General features: G+C 54.7%; 1 protein-coding gene across 1 annotated transcript; it reads left to right on the top strand.

Annotated features, from left to right (window-relative positions):
• Positions 1–1,055: 1,055 nt before the first annotated feature.
• LOC308530702 (immunoglobulin superfamily member 1-like) lies at positions 1,056–24,863 on the top strand (the record flags this gene model as incomplete). Its single annotated transcript, XM_081107390.1, is given in 19 exon segments — positions 1,056–1,096; positions 1,098–1,156; positions 1,159–1,194; positions 1,197–1,244; positions 1,418–1,708; positions 1,855–2,157; positions 2,373–2,669; positions 2,924–3,226; positions 3,915–3,965; positions 4,998–5,285; positions 5,439–5,744; positions 5,966–6,247; positions 6,547–6,846; positions 8,511–8,627; positions 19,162–19,449; positions 19,587–19,898; positions 21,326–21,445; positions 22,363–22,415; positions 23,208–24,863. Coding segments are annotated over 19 exon segments (3,654 nt in total). The 3' UTR covers positions 23,367–24,863.
• Positions 24,864–25,317: the final 454 nt, after the last annotated feature.

Here is a 25,317-nt window from a genome sequence, read left to right as displayed (position 1 = left end):
GTGCGGGAGATGGAACTGAACTCTGTCTGGGCAAGAGATGGGCTCCGTGTACAAAGCAGAGCAGCACAGTGACTCCTGGTGGCAAAGCGCACAAATCCGGAGTCACCTGGGGAGAGGGAACTCGTGCTCATGGAGACAGTGGACGGTCCTGCCAAATTTCAGAGCAACCGTCCTGCTAAGACCATTGGGCACTGAATCCGTGTAATGTAGTAACCCTCCAGGAGATAAACTCATTGAAGAGTAAGTAAGTAAGAGTGGGTGATCTCTTGTAAAAAATGGAAGAAAACACCTGATTGAGACATTATTGCTCAGTTGAAATAGGAAGCATGTGGGACACAAATATTTAACTAAAGAGTTTACACAACAAATCAAAGCTCTAGACCAAATGACAGCTTTCTAATGTCTAGGACAAGCCATGGTCCCAGGGGGACAGCTCTGCCCCAGGAACGAGGGTCCCTGAGCAGGGAAAATGACCCTGAGGCGTGTTCCCAGGAAGGAGGGGCTGAAGGCCGTGGCTAAGAAAAAGGGAAGTTCATGAGGAAACATGTGATAGAAAGAAAACCCAGATTCTGGGGCCACAGAAGAGACCTGTTTCCTTCCCTTATTTCCCTGCATTCCCCTCTGAGCTCATTGTCACAGAAACATCGCACTGAGCTGCACAGTGAGAGGGTGAGTGTGTCCCTGCTGATCTGAGCTCTGCAGTCCACAAGGACCCACGTCTTCCTGAATCGTCTCTAGGGCCCGGGTGGCACTGTCCATGGTGAGGACCCCAGGGAGGTACTGATCGATGGGCTGAGGAGGAGGGAGACCCCATGTGGGAGGCTCTGAGAGGGAAGGACGTGCCCTGGGTGACCTCACCTGCAAAGGGCGTCTCAGGAGGCTGCGGGTCTATTTCCTGCTTAACCATGGAAATGAGAGCCAGGCTGCTAATGTCAGAGCCCCGGGACAAGGAGGATCAGCCTCCAAGTGACCACCACCCTTGCATCTGTCTCTCTATCCTTCTAGCACCGTGGCCTCCTCCATCTGCTCAGCTGAGGCCACAGGGAGAAGACACCATGACCCCCACCCTCAGGGCCCTGCTCTGCCTCGGTGAGATGGGAGGGGGAGGGGAGCCCTGGTCAATCAGGACCCCAGGACTCAGGAGGCTCATGGAGAGGAGGGTGCTGCTCAGGGATCAGGGCAAATCTCTCACAGGGACTCTCTTCCAGGGCTGAGTGTGAGCCTCAGGACCCCAGTGCAGGCAGGTGAGTCTCCCAGGTGTCCCAGGTCCCACTCCTGCCTGGGGAGAAGGGCCACCCTCCAGGCAGCAGAGGGAGGAATACAAATCTGTCTGAGAGACAGGAGGGGGAGCATCTGGGACCGAGAGCTGGGACCAGGGGTGGGAATGTCCTGTGACCCAGCCTCTGATTCCTTCCAGGAACCCTCCCCAAGCCCACCCTCTGGGCTGAGCCAGGCCCTGTGATCCCCCGGGGGATCCCTGTGACCATCTGGTGTCAGGGGACCCCAGGGGCTGAGGAGTACCGTCTGGATAAAGAGGGAAGCCCAGCACCATGGAAACTACAGAAGCCACAGGAGCCCGGGGACAAGGCCAACTTCTCCATCCCACACATGACAGACCATGATGCAGGGATATATCACTGTTACTATCACAGTCCCACTAACAGGTCAGAGCGCAGTGACCCCCTGGAGCTGGTGGTGATGATGACAGGTGAGAGGACACTCAGGGGTCTCAGCCTCAGGCTCTGCCCTCAGGAAGGCGGTCTGCTCTCAGGGTGTCTCCCTCTCACAGCCCAGCCCTGGGGGACATGAGGGAGGTGTGAGCCCCATTTAACATGCTGCCTCCTCCTCTCCTAGAATCCTACAGCAAACCCAGCCTCTCAGCCCTGCCCAGCCCTGTCGTGCCCTCAGGAAGGAACGTGACCCTCCAGTGTGGCTCATGGCAGGGATTTGACAGGTTCATTCTGACTAAGGAAGGAGATCACAGGCTCTCCTGGACCCTGGACTCACAGACACAGCCCAGTGGGCGGTTCCAGGCCCTGTTCCCTGTGGGCCCTGTGACCCGCAGCCACAGGTGGATATTCAGATGCTATGGCTGTTCCTGGAGCAGACCCCAGGTGTGCTCACACCCCAGTGACTCCCTGGAGCTGCTGGTCCCAGGTGAGTCCCATTATTGTCTTATCCATGGATTGAGGCACCAGACACATTATGGGCATATTGCTGTGAGCAGAGCCCCATGAGACAGGGTGGGGTGAGAGAAGCACAAGGGCTTCTGGGCTAGGTACACAGAGAGAGACAGTGAGACCTGGGGGCCAGGCCAGGAGAAGGAGTTTATGGGAGGAGGAGCCCCTATCACTCATGTCTGGTCTCCCCAGGTGAGTTTGGGAAGCCCTCCCTCCTGAGCCAGCAGGGCCCCATCGTGGCCTCTGGACAGAGCCTGACCCTCCAGTGTTGCTCTGATGTCGGCTATGACAGATTCGCTCTGCACAAGGAGGGGGGATGGGACTTCCCCCAGAGCCTTGTCCTGCAGCCCCAGGCTGGGCTCTCTCAGGCCCACTTCCCCCTGGACACTGTGAGCAGCTCCCACGGGGGCCGGTACAGATGCTACGGTGGATACAACCTCTCCTCTGAGTGGTCGGCCCCCAGTGACCCCCTGGACATCCTGGTGGCAGGTGAGGAGCCAATGGGTTCACTCAGGGACCCAACTCTGCTCAGGCCCTGCTGGAGTCTCAGGGGGTGAGGCCAGAATGATAGTGCAGGGCCCCAAGGAGGGAGAGAGACAGAGAGAGGCAAGAGGTGGGAGGGGAGAGGGGAGACTCAGAGAAACAGAGACAGACATAGAGGAGGGTCCTCAGAGAGAGGCCTGGTGACTCTCAGGTCACAACAAAGTGGGCAGGCAGCCCTCACACTCCCTCTCTCTCTCTAGGACACCTGCCTAACACACCCTCCCTCTCGGTGCAGCCAGGCCCCAGGGTGGCCTCAGGGGAGAACGTGACCCTGCTGTGTCAGTCACGGAGCCCAATGGACACGTTCCTTCTGTCCAATGAGGGGACAGCCAATCCCCCGCTGCGTCTGAGATCAAAGCACCGAGCTCAGAAGTACCAGGCGGAGTTCTCCATGAGCCCTCTGACCTCAGCCCACGGGGGCACCTACAGGTGCTACAGCTCACGCAGCACCTCCCCCTTCCTGCTGTCACTCCCCAGTGAGCCCCTGGAGCTCCTGGTCCCAGGTGAGGGCCCCTGATTCTGTCTGCTGAGCTATCAGCTCAGAGTCCAGTCCCCAGAACAATCATGGGCTAAAGGGGTCTCTAGGGATGGTCACCCAGAGGATTTCTGCCCCTCAGGGCCGCCCCCCCAATTTCTCTACCCCTGTCCCTCACCTGGTCCAGCAGGTTCCTATGGACACTGGGAGAGTCTCGGGGGCCACAGGGAAGATGCAGGAGGAATTGAGAGAGGTTGAGACTCTAGGGTCAGCCCAGACCCTCAACCTCTCTGTCCTCCTTCCCAGGAACCTCTAGGACCCCAAACCCCCCCCCCCCCCGACATACACACACACACAGGGCCCATGTCCAAAGCTGATGAACCACTGGGTCCCATTTGCTTAGAGAGGCACTGACTACCCAGAGCAGTTCTGAGTCTCTCAGAGGATCTAATGTCCCCCAGTCCGGACACAAAAACAGGCTTATGTCCCAGGGGGGTTGGGAGTGGGGGAGAGATTTCAGGGAACCACAGGGCTCCAGGGACTGGAGATTTCACCCCTCCCCCACCACACAGTCAGGCTTGCCCAGGAATAAGTGAGGCAGGGACAGGTAGGGAGGTCATGGCAGAGGGAGATGTGGGGCCCAGCTGGGGGAGGGGGAGCTGTTCTCTAGTGGGGAGAAGACAGCCCCGCCCATCACCTGTCATCCTGATCCCCAGGAGGCTCTGATGATCAGCAGCTCCCACCCATGGAGTCAGGACCCCAGAGGGGTAAGTGGGGGGCTCTGTGGGAGGTGGTGGGTGCCTCCATGAGGGACAGGGGCTGAGCCATGCGGGGGTTCAGGCACCTGTGGAGACACTGACTTGGACCCACCCTTCCTCTGTCTGGGCCTCAATGTCTCCAAGTGTAAAAGGAGAGAATCCTTGTCCAGAGCTTAGATTTCCTGTCAGTTCTGACCCTGACCTCCTGGGCGAGGGGCCTCTCAGGGAAGCCCCCAGGACGTGATGTTATGGGGCCTGTCCCCTCTGTCTCAGTGATGGTGACACTGCACAGGGAGGGACAGGCAGGACAAGGTTCCTGGCACCCAGTCCTACCCCTCAGCTCAGACTCAGCTCAGAGGAGGGAACCGGGTGGATCAGCCCTGGTTCAGCTCCTGGCTCTGCTGCTCCTGCTGTGGGGCTGGGCGGTCCCTTCTCTCCTCTAGTGTCGGGTTCCTGTCTGCTCATCCCTGGTCCCATCCTGCTCACAGGCTGCTGGGAGATGAGATGACAGAAGGGCCTCACAGAGCTCAGGAAGGCAGAGCCTCAGCCCAGCCTGACCTTCCCAAGGGGCGTCAGGGCCTGCAGGGTGAAGAGGGATCCAGGAGAGACGCAGAGTCCACCCCTCACCCTGCCCCTCCTGTCCCTGCTGTGCTGGGGGCGGGTAATGAGGAAGGATCTTCAGCTCCAGATGAGACATGGACAGGACCCTGCAGATGAAGCACCCAGAGCACCAAGCTGCTGTCCCCCAGGGGGCAGGGTGAGGACAGCACGGGGAACCCACAGTCCGGGTTCCAGTCCCAGCCCCGCCCTGACCTTGCTGGGTGACCTGGGGCAAGTAGTTAACCTCTCTGAGCCTCAGTGAAGTGGGTGGTGGGGTCAGCAATCCCTGGTGCATGACTGCTGTTAGGTGAGAGGAGATGAGTGACAGACCCCAACATGTGCTTCGTACACAGTAGGTGCTCATTAAATGGCATCACTGGCTCATTCATGTCATGAGGGTAGAAGGACACTCCTGACATTTCATGTCTGATTTCTTTCTAGGAGTCGTCCCCAAACCCTCCATCTGGGCTGACCCAGACCCCATCATCACCAATGGGAGCTCCGTGACCATCTGGTGTCAGGGGTCTCTGCAGGCTAGTGCCTACGTTCTATATAGAAACAGGAGCTCTGAGCCCTGGGATACGAGGACCCCACACGACTCCAGCAACAAGGCCGGTTTCCCCATTGCATCCAAGACCTCACAATTCGCAGGGCTGTACCACTGTGCATATTACACCACTGGGGACATACTCTCAGAGCGGAGTGACCCCCTGCTCCTGGTGGTGACAGGTAAGGGAGACACCAGGTCCCTTCCCAACTGTGGCCACCGGGTCACAGGCAGAAGGAGTAAAGTGTGGCCACAGGGGAGCTCATCTCTCAAAGAACAAACTTAGGGCATGATGGTGATGGTCCCTTTAACACAGACCCTTTCTCCTCCCTCAGGAGTGTACCCTGCACCCTCCCTCTCAGCCCAGCCCAGCCCTGTGGTGGCCTCAGGAGGGAACGTGTCCCTCTCCTGTAGCTCACAGCTCACATCAGGCCCTTTCCACCTGCTGAAGGAGGGAGGGGCTGACCCGCCCCAACACATGGAAGCAGAATGGAGGATCCATGCTGGGAGGTGGCAGGCCATCTTCCCTCTGGGCCCCGTGAGCCCCTCCCATGGGGGGACCTACAGATGCTATGGTTCTTCCAGCTCCAACCCCAACGTGTGGTCACAGCCCAGTGCCCCGCTGAACATTGAGGTCACAGGTGAGGGACAGATCCGGATGCATCCCCATCTGTTTCCTGGGCCCAAATACCTGATCTAAATTGTGTTCCCAGCGGAGCCCTGATTACATGGGGGTCAGTGACACTGGCCTCTTGGGGACAGACCCACAGGCGGGAGGCTCAGGGAGGGACATGTGAGACCTCTCACTGCAGCCCAGGGGGCGATGTGGGGTGTCCCCGATGCCACTGTCCCCTCCTCCCAGGTGTGCACAGGGAGCCCGCCCTCTCGGCCCAGCCAGGCTCGCTGGTGCTGCCTGGACACAGCCTGACCCTCCGGTGCCACGCGGAGGCCGGCTTTGACACATTCGCTCTGACCAAGGACGAGGGGCTCACACACCCCCAGCGCCTCGATGGGCAGCACAGCCCCCACTTCCCCCTGGGCCCCGTGAACCACACCCACGGGGGCCGGTACAGATGCTACAGTGGACACCACCTCTCCTCTGTGTGGTCGGCCCCCAGCGCCCCCCTGGACATCCTGGTGGCAGGTGAGGAGCCAGCCCTGCCCCTGTCCTGAGGGTCTGCTCAGGGCTCTGGGCCCAGGGTCACCTGGGGGTGATGGGGTCCAGGAGAGGGGCCTGGAGCAGAGGCCGAGCTGAGCAGATGCCTAGGGAAGGGAGTGAGGAGGGGGGTGAGGGCCATGGAGATAAACGACACCCCCCAGGGGAACTGAGAGGTGGTGGCAGGGGTCACAAATTCTCTGGAGAAGAACTAGGTCCCTCAGCTCAGGGTCAAGAGCGTGAGGGAAGGGGTGGCTCTCTACACATCACAACCTTCCTCCCCCCAGGAATGTACAGGAAACCCTCCCTCTCAGCCCAGCCAGGACCCTCAGTGCCCAGGGGGGTGAACGTGACCCTGCAGTGTGGCTCTGAGATCTGGTTTGACACCTTCCACCTGCACAGGGAGGGGTCACTGGACCCTCCCCAGCACCTTCGTCTGCAGGACACGTCTGCACCCTCTCAGGCCACCTTCACCCTCAGTTCTGTGACCTCAGGCCACCAGGGGACCTACAGGTGCTATGGCTCACGCAGCACCTCCCCCTACCTGCTGTCACAGCCCAGTGACCCCCTGGAGCTGGTGGTCTCAGGTGAGGAGCCCCAGCCCCACCCCCGTATCCTCAGATCAGTTCAGGGCCCTGTCCCCAGGGGACCTTGACTGTAATGGGTGTGATGGGGTCACAGAAGGAGGGTCCCCCAGAGGGAACTCTCACCTCCCAGAGGGATGGAAAGAGCCAGTGCCGCTCACATCCCTGCCTCATCCCCATCCTCCTCCCTGAAGACCAGGCAGAGGGAGGCTGGCGAGGATGGGGCTGACCAGGAGGAGAAAGGCCAGAGGCGCCCATCCTGACCCTCCAGTCCCCAGTCCTGTGGCCTCAGCCAGAGAGACCAAGACAGGAGTGTGACCAGCAGAGGCTGGATTCCCAGAGAGAGCAGGACCCCTGCTGGCGCTTGGCCTGTTTCCCAGGGGGGCTCGGCAGGGGGCGGTCAGAGATGCTGGGGGACCACCAGGGGAGGAGCAGCCCTAAACCCTCGCCTCCCATCCTGATTGAGGAGCCTCTGAGGATCGGTCCCCCAATGGGAAGTCAGGCCCGCAGAGGACTCAGTGAGGGTCTGGGGGGAGGTGGTGGGTGGGAGGAGCTCAGTGTTGGTCTTGGCTCAGCCACTTCCTGGGTAATGGCCTGAGGAACGTTCCTCCTTCTCACTGGGACCAAATTCCCAAAAGGCTGCCAGGACACTGTGTGTACAAGTGTGCGTGTGCGTGTGTGTGTGTGTGTGTGTGTGTGTGTGTGTGTGTGTGTGTTGGGGACTCAGGTGGTGTCTGAGTCTCCTCCAAAGCCTTCCAAGGAGCAGTCGCAGAGTCAGGAGGAGAAGCCTGAGCCCTGGTTCAAATCCCAGCTCTGCTACTTCCCGCCTGTGGGACCTTGGATAAGTTTGTTCCTCTGAGTCCTGGTCCATGGGCTGTGGGTCAGACCCCCACCTCCGACAAAAGGGAAGGCCCTCAAAACACAGCCCTGCCCAGTTAGAGCTCAGGAAGGACCCAGTCCTCTCTCCTGCCCTTCCCGGAGGCGCCCCATGTGCACAGGCCGCACTATGGGTTTGCTTCAGGCTGCAGAGTGAGACATTAATCTGGGCTGGGATGGAGAAGGGTGGGTCTACCTGCAGGTACAGGGACAGCATGAATAATAATAATAGTAATAACAATAATAGTAATAATGCCCTGACCATTTCTGCTCCGTGAGTTAGAGCATTAGCCCTCGGACTAAAGGGTTGCAGGTTCAGTCCCTGGTGAAGGGCACATACTTTAGCGTCAGATTTGATCCCCCACCCTGGTCAGGGCACATGCAAGAGGCAACCAGTCAATTTGTCTCTCTCACATCAATGTTTCTCGCCCCCCCACCACCACCACCTCTTCCCCTCTCCCCTTTCCCTGACTTCCACTCTCTCTCTAAAGATCAATGGAAAAAATATCCCTGGGTGAGAATTTAAACAATAATAATAGTAACAACAACACACAGGGATCCCCCTGTTTCAGGTTCCAGTCCCAGCCCTCCCCCGCCCAGGCTGGGTGACCTGGGGCTTCTGATTAACCTCTCTGAGCTTCAGTGAAATGGGTGGTGGGGTGAGCACTCCCTGTCGCATGACTGTTGTGAAGTTAGTAGAGATGAATGACAGACCCCAGCATGTGCCTCACACACAGTAGGTGCTCATTTATTACGTCATTGGCTCATTCATGACATCACTTGTGTTCAAGATCACGAATGGAACCTGATCATCCTGATCGGGGTCTCAGTGGCCCTTGTCCTGCTGTTCTCCCTCCTTCTCTTCCTCTTCCTCCGCTTCCGGCGTCAGAGCAAAGGCAGCACATCAGGTGAGTAGGGGTGACCTGGGTCACAGGAGGAGCTCAGAGCACCTGCCACAGGAAAACAAACAGCTGGAGAAGGTTAGCTGAGTGGATTCTCCAGAACCTCAAATCAGGAAATGTGGAGCCCTAGCTGGTTTGGCTCAGTCGATAGAGCGTCAGCCTGTCCCAAATACCCCAGGCTTTCACTGACCTTGCCCCCCCCCCATCCCTAACCCTCCTGTCTCCTCCCCCAGCTGCAGCCCAGCTGCTGATGCCCAACAGGAGCCTCTCTGTGAGAGAAAGAGACAGCTTCCCTGGGGGAGAGACACAGGGATTTCAGGGGATGACTGGAGAAGGGAGGGTCTGGGAGGGTGTGGGTCATGGTGGGAAGGACTGAGACCCACACTGTGTGACCTGGCTCTGCACCTCACCCTGGGTTAGTGGCCCATCTGGGAGCAGGTGGGTCTGCAGCCCTGAGATCTCGGGGACCTGCCAGGAGACACCCCCCCCCCCATTCTGCCCCAGCAGATGCTGCCATGAAGGACCCCCAACCTGGGAAGAGCCTGGAGCTGGACCCGCGGGTGAGACCCCTGCTCCTGTCCAAACCGCCAAGGACCTTCTGTTGCCCAGTTTAATCCAATGGACCCTCCCCTGTCCCACCTCACCTGCTTCTCAGCAGCGTCCACATTGACCTCCCCTCTGGGCCCCCAGGTCGTCCTGCTGTGACTCACTCCTCCTGGTTTCCTTGTGACCTCATGGCCCCTCCTACGTGGTCCCCTATGCCGGCCCCTCGTCCTCTGTCTGACCTTGTGCAGCCCCAGGTCTCAGGAGGAGGCAGGAATGAGTGACTCACCCACAGGCCCCCTCGATCCCCTTCATTCATTCACCCAGCAGATGTGACAGGGCTGTTTCCTGGCTCTATTTAGGGCCCACGGTGCAGCCCTAAGTCACACTGTCTCCACACACATCGAGCTCCCCTGTGGGTGAGGGAGACAATATGCAAACAAGCAGACAGTGTCCCAGAGAGCAAAGTGCTGTGAAGGAACATAAAGCAAGAGGAGGGGATAGAGTGCATGGTGGGGGGACAGGGAAAGAGCGGGTGCAAAGGTCCTGGGGCAGGACATGCTTCTTCAGGTGGATGGGCCATGAGAATGGAGCCCAGTGAGCAAGAGAGAGTGAGTTAGGATAAGAGTCAGAACCATAAAAGCATCCAGAGGCCCAAGGCTCAGGAAGTCCGTGCAGATTCCATCAGGAAGGGGACCTGATCTATTTAGACTGTAAGTCATTTCTCTGGAAACATGTGGATACTTGACAGGAGGCACTGTCTCCAGCAGAACAGGCAGGATGAAGACCCCCAGGGAGTGACGTACGCCCAGGTGAAACACTCAAGACCAAGACCCCGGCAGGGAAAGGCCACCTCTCCTTCCTCCCTGTCAGAGGAATTGCTGGACACAAAGGGCAGACAAGCAGAAGAGGACAGACAGGTGGACAGTCAGGTGAGTCCCATTCTCTGCAGAACTCCAGGTTTCCCCAACCCCAACCAAGTGTCATCCCTCTCTCTCCCCCTGCTCCAGGCTGCACCTGAGGCCCCCCAGGATGTGACATACGCCCAGCTGAACCTCTTGGCCCTTAGACGGCAGAGAAGTGCACCCCCATCCTCCCCATCAGAGGAGCCCCCAGAAGAGCCCAGCTTGTATGCTACTCTAGCCATCCACTAGCCCAGGAAGGACCCAGACCCCACACTTCAGGGAGGGGGCCTGCAAGGACCCCAGAAGGCATGAGTACTTCCCCCATGGACTCTCAGCTAGTGACCCCCGCCAGCCTGGAGACCAGACATGCTCCCCCGGCAGCTCCTGGGACCCTCTGGGAGTCACCCGGTTCTATAAGCAATATGCCTACATTTTGGAATGAAAGCAAGACTTCTCAATAATCAATGTGTGAACTTAGGAGTGAGAGAATGCTTTAAGTGAATGACAATGTAAATATCATACATCAAACCTATGAAGTGGAACATAGGATCAACCTAAGTGTCCTTGAACCGATAATTGGATAAAGATGTGGTTACTATACAAACAGAATATTTCTCAGCCATAAAACATGAAAAACTGCCATTTGCCACAACATGGATGGATCTGCAGAGTATCATGCTAAGTGAACAAAGTCAGAAAGAAAAGGACAAGAACCATCTGATTTCACTCATGTGGGTGAAATATGAACCTGAAGTGTCATATATGTTAAATACATTGAATCTGTAATTAAAACTTTCCTGCAGCCCTAGCCGGTTTGGCTCAGTGGATACGGCATTGGCCTGCTGACTCAGGTTCAATTCTGGTTCAAGGGCCCGTACCTGGGTTGTGGGCATGATCTCCAGTGGGAAGCTTGCAGGAGGCAGCTGATCAGTGATTCTCTCTCATCATTGATGTTTCAATCTCTCTCTCCCTCTCCTTTCCTCTCTGAAATCAATAAAAAATATATTTTTTTAAAAAAACTTTCCTGCAAAGTGACCTTAGAGTTCAGAAAGTTTCTCTGCTAAATGCTTCTGAACACTTATGCATGTATGAAATACACACACATATACACATGCACGTATGAAATCCACGCATATACACATGGACATACACATGGGCACATACAGACATATACACAAACATACACAGACATATAAATTGGCACACATGGACACACACATCAACATACACACACATAGATATACACACAAAAAAATCTAAAATAATATAAAGATCTATTATTCTATTTTGAAAGGATGTATCCAATGTCACTGGATACATCATTAATATCTAAAAACCAATTGCGTTTCAGACTTCCAGTTTTAGACCAAGGGGAAGCAGACCGATGGCCCCCTAACCCCCGTACAGCACAGCAAAACCCCTGGTCATTGCACATACATCAAACAGAAGCCCACGCCTGACGTGGGGCTGGAGCTGTGAGGTGCGGCCTCCTGACCACAGCAGCCTGGAGACCAGACGTGGACCCGGCTGCTTCTGGGACTCTCTGGGAGTTACCATGTTCTATAAGCAATATGCCTACTTTTTTAAAATTTATTTATTGATTAAGTTATTACATATGTGTCCTTGTCCCCCTTGTTGTCTACGTCCATTGGTTAGGCCTATATGGATGCATATAAGTCCTTTGGTTGATCTCGCCCACTTACCCCCACCCTCCCCTACTTTCCCTCTGAGGTTTGAGGGTCTGATCGATGTTGCTCTGTCTCTGGATCTGATTTTGTTTATCAGTTTATGTTGTTCATTATACTCCATAAATGAGTGAGATCTATGCCTACATTTTGAAATCAAAGCAAGACTTCTCAATAATCAATGTGTGAATTTAAAACAAAACAGAAGCTAGAGAATGTTTTAAGTGAATGATGGGCAGCAGCTGCCATGGGAGACCCTACAGCAGCTGTCCTCTCTCTCTCCTCCTCACCTCTAGCCTCACTGACTGACCTGCAGGCCCCCAGGAGCTGCAGAACCCCTACAAGGCTGTGGCTGACCAGGTGTGTGCCACGCTGCTACGGTCCTCTTCCTTCAGTCCTTTGCATGGGGCCTCCTGACAACTCCAATGTTAACGGCAAATGCAGATTTCAAGGTGGAGGCAGAGTATGTGGAAGTTACTACACTCACCTCCTCTCAGGACCAAACTGGAATTACAACTAAATGAAGGAGCAATCACCCTGAATAACCACCTGAACACTAGCTGAGGAGGAGTCACAGAGCCAAGGATTTACAGAAGTCACATGGAGACTGGCAGGAAGGGCAGGCACGGGAAAAGGGCCACCTGGCTTTCCAGGCAGTGGCTGACCTTGGCCTGCACCAGAATCCCTCCCAAGAAGCCCAGAACCAACCCACCAGTGGGCAGCTTCAGACAACATCAGAGCAGGACCCAACTAGCCTCACAAGCAACACATCCAGAGGGAGATCTCCAGACAACAGACCCTGCTGAGGCCAATGCGCATAGTCTGGTCAGCATCTGCCCAGCAGCTTGCCTCCCAGCCAGCCAGCCTGAGGGTCGATCCCACCCACAAACACAATAGCCATCAAGACTCAATTACACAGGTCTGGTGTGGAGAGCCCCTCGCCAATCTTGGGGAACCTGGTGTGAAACTATTCCTAGACGACCTGCTTCTGGGTTGGGGTTTCGTATGTAGCAGAGCAGCTCTCTCGCTGGCTGGGGGAAGGTCAAGGGGGAAAAAAAGGAGACATATGTACTACTCTTTGTAATATTTTAAGCAATAAAACAAAATTTAAAAAATGAAATAACATAAATGTAGATTTTAAATTCAAAAAGTAAAAAGAGAAGGAGAGAGAGAGAAGAAGAAGGAGGAGGAGAAGAAGAAAGTCAGCCCTCAACACAAGGGTTTGTCTCGCTCCCGGCCTCTCTCCTTCCCCTGAAGAAGGCTGCCCACCAGCCGAAGTGGCAACGCGGCGGTGGAGGGAAAGAAGGGAGGGCGGGCGGGGGGAGGGGGCGCGGGGGGAAGGGAGAAGAGGGGAAGGGGGAAACGCGCGCGCGCGCGTGTGGAGCCAACAGCGGTAGCGTCCGTTCCTTCCTTTCGCGCATGGCACGGGGACCTTCGCTTCCTCTCGCGACCCCGCCGGGCTGGGACGGGGAAGTGGGGGTGTGTGGCGGCGGACGCGGCCCCTTTCCCAAGGGGCCCGAGGGCCGGCACCCTCCTCCCCATTTTTTCCTCCCCCTCCAAGGAGCCCGGTCGACCAGCACGCCGAAAACCGCAGGCGCAGAGCAGCCGCAAGGACAAATGTTTGCGGTGGCTCTGGTAGACCAGATGGCCCGGACTTAGACTCGAGTAACAGTGAGAGATGGGGTCGACCAGATAGCCGGTCTGGATTTAGTCTCGTGTGGTAGTGGAATTGTGAGTGATAGGGTCAACCAGATAGCCCGGCCCAGACTTTGTCTCTGGCATTGGGTCAGAGTGATGGGATTGACCAGTTGTCTGTGGAGAGATTGAAGACAAGGGACTGGTGATCCAGCAAGGGTAGTAGGCCAGGGGCGGGGCAGGAGGCGGGGCCAGGGGAAGGGCGGGGCCGGGCCAAACAGGGAGGAAGAGCAAATAAATGTCGACAGAATATATATATACATATATATATATGTATATATATATATATATATATATATTTTTTTTTTTTTTTTAAAGACTCAATTACAGCCCTAGCTGATTTGGCTCAGTGGATAGAGCGTCAGTCTGAGGACTGAAAGGTCCCAGGTTCGATTCTGATCAAGGGCATGTACCTTGGTTGTGGGCACATCCCCAGTGAGGAGTGTGCAGGAGGCAGCTGATCGATGTTTCTAACTCTCTATCCCTCCCTCCCCCTTCCTCTCTGTAAAAAATCAATAAAAATATATTAAAAAAAAAAAAAAAGACTGCCCTAGCCAGTTTGCTCACTGGATAGAGCGCCGGCCTGTGGACTGAAGAGTCCCTGGTTCGATTCTGGTCAAGGGCATGTACCTTGGTTGCAGGCACATCCCCAGTAGGGGGTGTGCAGGAGGCAGCTGATGGATGCTTCTCTCTCATCGATGTTTCAACGCTCTATCCCTCTCCCTTCCTCTCTGTAAAAAATCAATAAAATATATTTTTTTAAAAAGATAAAAGACTCAATTACAAGAGGAGGGCCCACATAACCCACACAAGGGACATCCCTAGAGCACCCAGCTTAGGCGATCAAAGAGACTAGGCCACTTGGTCCCACAGGACACCTACCCCGTTAGGCCACCCACCAAGCTGGGAGCCATGGCAGACCTAGCTAAGACACAGAAACAAACACAAAGATGCAGCCAAAATAGGGAGACAGAGAAACAGGCCCCAAGTGAAAAAAAAAAACAGTAGAAATCTTTAAAAAAACAACAACAGCTAAATCAAATGGATGCAAGCAGTTTATCAGGTATAGAGTTCAAAGTAATGGTTATAAGGATGTTCCAGGAACTTAGGGAAAGTTATAACAGCATGGAAAAAACTTTTTTAAAAGTCAGAAATGCCGAAACCGGTTTGGCTCAGTGGATAGAGCGTCGGCCTGCGGACTGAAGGGTCCCAGGTTCGATTCCCGTCAAGGGCATGTACCTGGGTTGCGGGCATATCCCCAGTGGGAGATGTGCAGGAGGCAGCTGATCGATGTTTCTCTCTCATCGATGTTTCTAACTCTCTATCTCTCTCCCTTCCTCTCTGTAAAAAATCAATAAAAATATATTTAAAAATAAATAAATAAAAATAAAATAAAATAAAAAGTCAGAAATGAAGAATACAATATATGACATCATGAATACACTGGCCGGGGCTGAGTGGCTCATTCAATTGGAGCATTGTCACATACACCAAAAGGCTGTGGGTTCAATTCCTATTCTGGGAACATACCTAGTTGTGGGTTTGGTCCCGGGTTAGGGTGCCTATGGGAGGCAGCCAATCAATGTTTCTCTCTCCCTCTCTCCTTCCCTCTTGTCTCAAAAATCACTTTTAGCCTTCACTGGTGTTTCTCAGCGGGTAGAGCATAGGCCCCTGCACCACAGAGGCTCAGGTTCAATTCCAGGTCAAGGGCATATACATAGGTTTCAGGTTTGATCCCCAGCCCCAGTTGGGGCATGGGAGGGTGTAAGAGGCCGTGGGGCTCCAGGAAAGGCCTGACCCCACTCCAAGTCATGTAAAGGACATGAACTTGGCTTGCACCCCAGTTCTTGTGATTTAGGCAAGCAGACATTTTGTCATAGCAACTGTTTGTCATAGCAACTGCCAAACATAGATGGAACTAGACAAAGCTTGCCCAGTCTTGCCCCAGTCTGTAACGATCTGCTACTTCCCCATGATAGGCCAAGCCCTAGCAGTGATCTATGAAGCATGACCAGCCACAGCTTAGCTATAAAACAGTGTGTGTAAAAAACAACGTTGCTGGTGCCTTGTGCCAGTCCTCCTAACCCCGGTCTCTGGTGCTTTCATCCCACGCCACCATTACCCTACAGGACCTTTTGGGAGCGGGTCTCCACAGGAGGGAGGCAACCAGTTGATGTGTCTCTCTCACACTGATGTTTCTCTCTCCCCAAGCCCCCCACCTCCCTTCCACTCTCTGAAAAGCAATGGAAAAATTATCCTCTGGTGAGGATTAACAAAAATAAAATAATTTTTAAACAATATCCTCAGTTGAGGATTTTGAAAAAGAATACACTGGAAGGAATAAACAACAGGTTAAATAAAGCAGAAGATCAAATGAGTGATTTGGAAGACAAGGAAGAATAAAAAAATCAGAGTAGCAAAAAGAAAAAAAGTTAAAAGAATGAGGATAGTTTAAGGGACCTTTGGGACAACATGAAGCATCATAGGGGTACCAGAAGGAGAAGAGAGAGAGCAAGGGATTGAGAATTTATTTGAAGAAATAATGACCAAAAACTTCCCTAAACTAGAGAAGAAAAAAGACAAACAAGTCCCAAACAAGAAAAATCCAAAGAGGCCCACACCAAGCTACATTATAATTAAAAAGGCAAAGGTTAAAGACAAAAAGAGAAACTTTTTAAAAAAATTTTTATTTATTTCAGAATGGAAGAAAGAGGGAGAGAGAGAAAAACATCAATGTTGAGAGAATCATTGATCAGCTGCCTCCTGTATGCCCCACACTGGGGATCGAGCCCACAACCGGGCATGTGCCCTCACCAGGAATCAAACCATGATGACCTCATGTTCATAGGTCAACTCAACTACTGAGCCACACCAGCTGGGCTTTAAATATTTATAGCTGAGTACCTTGGATGTGTAAATGTGTGACTTTCAGCAAATTTGTGAAATGGTCAGCTATCTAATTGTTCAAATCTGTTTTTTCTTCATTGACATCATTATCCTTTGCTGGGAGATCAATAACATAAATTGTCATACAGGTCCCGAGTCTGTCTGTGTCCATGGTGAAATCTGGATTGCCTCCCATGCAGGTGCTTGCCCAGTGCTGGAGACCAAATTCCCAGTGTGGGGGAGGAGCTCTAATCAGGGGCGGAGGGGCTCAGAAAAGGCAGCAATGACTCAGAGGTTTCGAAGGAGAGCCATGAAGAAACAGATGGTGCTGACCTACAGAAACAGGAAGTCAGTGAAGGGAAGTGTGTGGGGAAAGAAAGTCCACAGTCCCAGTGGGGCCCTGCTTTCCTCTAAAAAATGGAGAACAGTCTTCTCAGCATCTCCCAGGCCTCCCTCTCCCCTGGGGTGTCCTCCCTGGGATGGCCCCACTGGCTCCTCCAGGCACCAAGGAGAGTAGAGCAGCCTTCACTTCCTCATTGGAGCACTTCACATAGACCATCAACTCACTCCATGTGCCCCATTGAGCCCTTCTGAGCAGTGCCCCCCACTGACCACAGACTTAAGATGATTCATCTATGTCATCCAATCAACCTCCTTCCTGGTCCTCCAACCCAGACCCCACCCCTTCTGCAGGTCTCTCCTCTCCCCACTTCCTGAGGACCCTTCCTATAGCCCTGTCTGGTCTGAGCCTGCCTGCTGCACCCTCTCCACCAGTTTCCACCTTCAAAAGAGATCCAAGGTGCACATCTGATATTCAAGGCTGTGAATGGTCAGGTTGAGCTAAACTCACCAGCCCCAGCAAGCAGGACTCTCCCTCCACAACCCACCTCACCCAGTTACCCACACTCCCCTCCACACCAAACCACACTCAGAAACTGAGTGTTTAGAAATTCTGTGCCTTCCTCCGCTGCTCCCTCAGCCAATCGGAACTTAGCCACCTCCCCTCCAACCTGCTGGACCAAGCCCGTCCTGTCTCAACCTACTCAACTGAATGTGTACTTTGTGTTACAGGTTTGTGTAAGAGTTATACGCTGAAACCACATGAATGACTGAAAATACTGATCAGCACACCCTCCACGAGCCAGGTGAACGTTGGAGTTTTATTACTGATGAAGTGAATTTTCAACAGAGCCAGCCTGCATAACATCTTCACATAGTGGTAGCCTTTAAAAACCGAAATATCTTCGTTCAACCTGTTGCTAAAAATTTTTCCCATTGACTTCAAGAATATATTCCAAATATTTGCGTGGTGCGCTAGCCCTTGTGTGACCAGCCTGCGCCTTTGCCAGACTGCTCTCATTTCTGACAAAAGCTCTAGATCTTTCTGGTCCGATCCTCTGGGCTGCTCCCTGCTCATGCTTTGGGTTGGTCCATCCTTAAGAAGGACCCCTTCAGCCAGGATCCGGGTTGCATGGCCTCTACCAGTTATTGAACCTCACTGTCTCATTTCCTTTATTCTCCCAACGTGTACATGAAACTGTAACTGAACTGTCTGCCGTCTAAATATCTGTAACATCTGCTTCATTCATCTCAGCCCCATGAGTCCAGGGAAGGGATCCCTGGGCTTCAGCTACGACTCTCTAGAGCAATGGTTCTCAACCTGTGGGTCGCGACCCTTTTGGCGGTCGAACGACCCTTTCACAGGAGTCACCAAAGACCAGCCTGCATATCAGATATTTACATGACGATTCATAACAGTAGCAACATGACAGTGATGCAGGAGCAACGAAAATAATTTTATGGTTGGGTCACAACATGAGGAACTGTATTTAAAGGGCCAGAAAGTTGAGAACCACTACTCTAGAGCCTGGCCAGTGACGGCCCTGGGTCACTGCTCAGTAAGTACTGCCTGACTGCCTGGCCAGTGAGAGAAGGGAAGAGCAATTGCATTTACAGAGGCTCAGGAAAGGGAAGTGTCTTACACAAGCTCACAGAGGTTCTAGAAAAGGCAGAGTCAGAACTGGGCTTTAATTGGGTGAAGTCCTGCCCTGTTCCTCCACCCTCCTCACCTGGGACGGCTGTCATCCTCTGGATTTGGGTTTGGCATGAGGTAGAGGCAGAGCGTGTGGGGTCTGGTGAGACTCTGGTGGGTCTCAGAGTTCCCACAGCTTGCTGTCCCCTAGGGCCCACCCTTCAGGGAGGGGCTACTTCCCTTCCTGTGAGGCCACTGATGAGGAACCAGTGACATGTCACATGAAGCCTGGACCCTGTCACACCCCATTCACCTATCCTGGGAGGCTCTGCGGAGTTTACACATCGTCTGCACACTGAGGACCATGGGAGGACGCTCCATGACCCCCACCCTCATTGCGCTTCTCTGCCTCAGTGAGCTCCGGGGATAGGAGGCGGGATGGGGTCCCCTCCCCTCCCAGGTCCTGGCCTTTCGAGAATCCAGGACTCAGGAGGCTCAGTGGGGACAGGACTCTGGGGGGAGGAGACGTGCTCAGCCCCAGGTCTGCCCCCAGTGCGCAGGGGCCCAGACCAGGCCTGGAGCTTCTGTGTGCGGTTGGGGATGGTTCTCACGGGGATTCTCTTCCAGGGCTGTGTCAGGGCCCGTGGGACCAGGTACAAGCAGGTGAGCCTCCCCCTCCCCACTCCCCACCCCTGTTCCCCCTGACCTCCTGCTTCAGCACAGTCACCCCTGGGCAGCTGGGGAGACACAGGGGTTGGAATAATCGTGATCAATCTGGGAGGGGCCTGGGTGTGACAGCTGGGGGAGGTGGGGAGAAGGACGCCCCTGACCTTTCAGGTCTGATTTCTATCCAGGAGACATCCCCAAACCCTCCATCTGGGCTGCCCCAGGCCCCATCGTCACCAACAGGAGCTCTGTGACCATCTGGTGTCAGGGGTCTCTGCAGGCTAGTGCCTACGTGCTGTATAAAGAGAATGGTTCTGAGCCCTTGGATACGAGGATCCCACAGGACTCCAGCAACAAGGCCGGTTTCCTCATTGGAGTCACGACCCCATCCCACGCAGGGCTGTACCAGTGTGCATATTACACCACTGGGAACATATCGTCACATCGGAGTGACCCCCTGCTCCTGGTGGTGACAGGTAAGGGAAATGGGACCCCTCCCCACTGTGGGCTCTGGGTCACAGGCAGAAGGAGTAAAGTGTGGCCTCAGGGGACCCCACCCCTCACAGAACACACCTGGGGCATGAGGGTGACAGTCCCTTTTCTCCTCCCTCAGGAGTGGGCGGTGCGCCCTCCCTCTCAGCCCAGCCAAGCCCTGTGGTGGCCTCAGGAGAGAACGTGTCCCTCTCCTGTAGCTCTAACCTCACATCGGGCACTTTCCATCTGCTGAAGGAGGGAGGGGCTGACCCGCCCCGACACATGGAAGCTGAATCCAGTACCCATGCTGGGAGGCAGTGGGTCAAGGCCATCTTCCCTCTGGGCCCTGTGAGCACCTTCCATGGGGGGACCTACAGATGCTATGGTACTTCCAGCTCCTACCCCAATGTGTGGTCACCACCCAGTGAGCCCCTGGAGCTGGTGGTCTCAGGTGAGTAGCCCCAGCCCCGCCCCCATGTCCCCAGGTCAGTTCAGGGCCCTGTCCCCAGGGAACCTTGGCTGCAATGGGCGGAGGGAGTACCCGGTGGAGGGCCACCCAGAGGGGACTCTCATCTCCCAGAGGGATGGAAAAAGCCAGACTGCTCCCATCCCTCCTTATCCTCCTCTTCCCTGAGGCCCAGACATGTTCCCGTGGGCAGAGGGAGGCTGGCGAAGATGGGGCTGACCAGAAGGAGAAAGGCCAGAGGCACCCATCCTGACCCTTGTCCCTAGTCCTGTGGCCTCAGCCAGAGAGACCAAGACAGGAGTGTGACAACAGGGTCGGATCCCCAGAGAGAGCAGGACCCCCTGCTGGGGCTTGGCCTGTCTCCCAAAAGGGTTGGGGGGCGGAGACGCTCAGGGCACCAGGGCTCTGAGGCTGACAGGTGACAGGTGGGTGGTCATGCAGAGGGAGATGCTGGGGGACCACAGGGGAGAAGCAGCCCCCATCCCCACCTCCCATCCTGATTGAGGAGCCTCTGAGGATTGGTCCCCCAACAGGAAGTCAGGCCCGCAGAGGACTCAGTGAGGGTCTGGGGGGAGGTGGTGGGTGGGAGGAGCTCAGTGTTGGTCTTGGCTCAGCCTCTTCCTGGGTAATGGCCTGAGGAACGTTCCTCCTCCTCACTGGGACCAAGGTCTCCAAAGGCTGAATATTTAGTGTGCCCGTGTCTGTGTGTGTGCATGTGCACGTGTGTGGGTGTGTGGGTGGGTGTGTGTGTGTGTGTTGTGGACTCAGGTGGTGTCTGAGTCTCCTCCACAGCCTTCCAAGGAGCAGCCGTGGAGTCAGGAGAAGCAGCCTCAGCCCTGGTTCAAATCCCAGCTCTGCTCCTTCCTGCCTGTGGGACCTTGGACAAGTCTGTTCCTCTGAGTCCTGGTCCATGGGCTGTGGGTCAGGCCCCCACCTCCCGCACAGGGAAGGCCCTCAGCACGCAGCCCGGCCCTGGCTAGAGCTCAGGAAGGACCCAGCCCTCCCTCCTGCCCTTCCCAGAGGCGCCCCACATGCACAGGCTCCACTGTGGGTTGTGGTCAGGCTGCAGAGTGGGACAGGGATCTGGGGTAGAGAGGGGTGGTGATTGGGTTTGGTAACAGGTCTCTGCACTGGTGTTCTACTGGGAAGGACAGAGACAGCATAAGTAATAACAACACGTAAGGGAATTCACAGTCCTGGGTTCCAGTCCCAGCCTGCCCCATCCAGGCTGGGTGACCCGGGGCACATGATTAACCTCTCTGAGCCTCAGTGAAATGGGTGAGGTCAGCAATCCCTGGTGGATGACTGTTGTGAGGGTAAAATTAGTGACAGACCCCAGCAAGTGCCTCGCACACAGTAGGTGCTCATTAAATTGCATCACTGGCTCATTCATGATGTCACTCATGTTCAAGGTCTCAAATGGTACCTGATTGTCCTGATCGGGGTCTCGGTGACCCTGGTCCTACTGCTCTCGCTCTTCCTCTTCCTCCTCCTCCGACACCGGTGGCGTCAGAGCAAAGGCAGGATGTCAGGTGAGTAGAGATGACCTGGGTCACAGAAGTGGGGGGCTTAGGGCGCCAGCCCGCGTGAAACCAAATGGATGGGGAAGGTCAATGGTAAAACCTCCTGCAGCGTTTCCCAAGGGAAATTAAACGTGGATGTGTAAGTAAGTAGTCTTGAGTATTCTTTTGGCTTTTTCAACCTTATCAGGTGTGTGGGAACGTGTGCAAGTTTTGTTTTTTATCACTTAGAATGGCTTTCTCTTCATTTTTTAAAAATATATTTTATTGATTCTTTAGAGAGAGGAAGGGAGAGGGATAGAGAGTTAGAAACATCCATGAGAGAGAAACATCGATCAGCTGCCTCCTGCACGCCCCCCACTGGGGATGTGCCCGCAACCAAGGTACATGCCCCTGACGGGAATCGAACCTGGGACCCTTCAGTCTTCAGGCCGACATTCTATCCACTGAGCCACACCAGTCAGGGGCTTTCTCTTCATTGTGAGGAGGTGTGAGGGGTTGTGACCTTCTCAGTTGTTAGGTCCTCTGCTCATCTTAGTGCAGCCCCAGGGGGGGTGCTCTTGGGGGCTGGAGGCTGACCCCACCTTCCCGCAGTGGCTGCAGCATCAGAGCAAGAAGACAGGGGCCTGCAGAAGAGGTGCGCCCTCTCCCTAAGAACCCGAGCCCCACCCGTCCGGTCCGAGGCCCCCTCTCAGCCTAATGCTCTGTCTCCTCCCCCGGCTCCCGCCCAGCTGCTGAGGTCCAGGAAGAGAGTTTGTGTAATAGAAAGCAGCTGGGGGAGCAGGTCCAGGGAACATGGATGGGCTGTGAGACAGCTCGAAGCTCATACTGTGTAACCTTGGCCCTGTCACTGACCCTCTCTGGGCCTCTGCCAGGTGAGATCTCAGGGAATCTTGGCAGATGAGATGGTCTTGTTCTGTCCCCACCAGATGCTGTCGCGAAAGACACACAGCCTGAGCGGGACAGACAGCTGGACAGTCAGGTGAGCTCCATCTGGCCCTGAGCAGGGCGCCCACACCTTGTCCACACACTACATCCAGGGGACATGGGGGCAGTCTGAGCCCCACACAAGGGGCTGAAACCCAAGCTCTGGGCCTGCAGAGGATGCTCCTAAAACCCACACACAGGGTCCTAAAGCCTCCCTCAGCCCTCGCTGGGTCCATCCTCCTGCCTGGCCCAGGAGCCACACAGGTGCCAACAGGCTCTGTACACGGCAGGCTCCCTCAGCTCACCCTAGGGCAGGGATGGCGAACCTTTTGAGCTCGGCGTGTCAGCATTTTGAAAAACCCTAACTTAACTCTGGTGCCGTGTCACATACAGAAATTTTTTGATATCTGCAACCATAGTAAAACAAAGACATATTTTTGATATTTATTTTATATATTTAAATGCCATTTAACAAAGAAAAATCAACCAAAAAAATGAGTTCGCGTGTCACCTCTGACACGCGTGTCATAGGTTCGCCATCACTGGCCTAGGGAATGGCTGGCACTCCGTTGAGGGCAGCAGTGGGGTCTGTCTCCCCATGGTGATGGCTCCACACCCAATTCCTGTCTCCCCGGCACCAGACTCACACCTCCAACCTTCCAACCTTCCATCCCTCCTCCCCTAGACCCCCAAAGACACGATGACTGGCGCAGGGCAAGACTAGAGCCAAGGAGACCACCCCTCGCTGTGTCCAGCAGAGCCCTGGCCACTGAGGCCACAGGACTGGGTCCTCCCTGGCCTCAGGCTCCCCCACCCCAACCACACGTCTTCATTCTCCCCACCACAGGCTAAAGACCCACGGGCTGCACCTGGAGACTCCCAGGATGTGACCTACGCCCAGCTCAAGCCCTTGACCCTCAGCCAGGAGTCAAGTGCACCCCCTTCCTCCCCATCAAAGGAGCCCCCAGAAGAGCCCAGCCTGTATGCTGCTCTGGCCATGCACTAGCCCAGCAAAGACCCAGACCCCACACTCCAGGGAGGTCCCTGCAGGGACCCTAAAAGGCGTGAAAGCTGCCGCCATGGACACTCAGGTAGCGACCCCTGCCAGCCTGGAGACCTGACGTGCCCCAGCAGCTCCTGGGACCTTTTGGAAGTTAACTGCTTCCAGGAACTGCCTCGTTACTCAGCTGACTTCCAGACCCCGCCACCGGGCCCCCGCTGACTGCAAGGATCCCAGGGAACTGCCATGGAGGCAGCAAGTATGCAAGTGGCAACTTCGGGCTGAGGGAGGGCCTACTGCCCGGCCACTGTCACTGACTGAGCCCAAAAGTCCCCAGACGGGGACCAACCGCAGGACGCAAGGTGGCTGCACCACTGAGGGGTTGCTCAACTGTGTTCCTCATTTCCCAAGACTCAGCCACTTCCTGCCCTGCCTGAGAAAGCGTCTCAGCCAGGAAAAGGGAAGCCTGCTCCCTCCTGACCACTTCTTCATCCCCCAGACCCAGGGGGAGGGGCGCTTCTCCACAGGCCACTAACCAGTCCCCACTTCACTTAAATCTCAAGACAGAACTGGGAATCCCCCCATCCACCATCCTGTAACCAGCTGTGAAATAAGCCTGTAGATCTTGTCATTTAAAACTCATCAGCAAAGCAAGGTGGATGGATCCGGATCAGCTCTCAGCTCCCACCCCCTCCTCACCCAGACTCCTTGCCAGGGACCAGGGTCAAAAGCTGTAAGTGGGAGCTGAGCCCTGACCTCCACTTGCTACTTCCTCTACATGCAAATGACTCCAGCTTTCAGAAGTTCCTGGTTTTTTATTCAGAATGCTCACCTTTAAACTTAAAATGATTTCCACCCTAGGTAATTTGGCTGTGGCTAGCACGTCAGCCTACAGCAGTGATGGCGAACCTTGACACGCCTGTCAGAGGTGACACACAAACTCATTTGGTTGATTTTTCTTTGTTATATGGCAATTAAAAATCTATATATATAAAAGACTAATATGCTAAGTGTCCTTCCCACTGTCTGACTGGTTGCTATGCTGCACACTGACCACCAGGTGGCACTCACTGCAGGAGTTGCTGAGCTGCAGTGACTTGGCAGCTGCAGTTCTCCGGTGACACACCCCAAAACCAGGGGTTATGTTGTTGCTGGGGCACTAAGCCCAGAATCTGGTTCACTGCACACTTGTCTGATTCCACACCCTGGAGGAAAGCAACTTTGCAGAGTGCCCTCTCTTACCCTGGGACCCCTCGGGGATGTTGGAGAGCTGGTTTTGGCCTGATCTCCGCAGGCCAGCCCGAGGGACCCCACCTGCCTAAGGGACCCGGCTCACTCCACAGATGCCCGGGAGGGAACTTGGGAGGCTGGTTTCAGGGCACGTCCCACCTGTCTCACCCAGTCCCACCCCGCAGGCCACCTTCTAATTAATTCCTGTTCAATGTGCACAAACCTGTGCACCAAGGTCACTAGTATAAAATAAATATCAAAAATGTCTTTGACTATGGTTGCAAATATCAAAAAATTTCTATGTGACATGGCACCAGAGTTAAGTTAGGGTTTTTCAAAATGCTGCCACGCCGAGCTCAAAAGGTTCGCCATCACTGGCCTACAGACCAAAGGGTCGCGGGTTTGATTTGTCAAGGGCATATACCTGGCTGGGGCTTGTGCAGGAGGCAACCAATGTTTGTTCTTCCCTCTCTCCCTAAAAATCAAATTGAAAAATACCTTCAGGCAAGGATTAACTAGAAATTTGCTTGCCAATAGTTATCAAGTTTTGATTCAAAGAACCTTCCCGTTATAGCCTTGGTCTCCCTGCTGTGGTGTGAATGTTAGGACAAGGACTGGCACCTACAGGCTGTCACAAGTACCTACAGTGGTGGCTTCAGCAGCCATACTAACAGTGGACAGACAGCATGGCTCCTAGCGAGGATGACAGGCAGATTCATGAAGCATC

Source organism: Myotis nattereri, assembly GCF_964212035.1.
Source record: "Myotis nattereri genome assembly, chromosome: 15".
Lineage (NCBI taxonomy): Eukaryota > Metazoa > Chordata > Mammalia > Chiroptera > Vespertilionidae > Myotis > Myotis nattereri.
The sequence above is the reverse complement of the archived record's forward strand: the minus strand, read 5'-3'. Positions and strand labels throughout refer to the sequence as shown.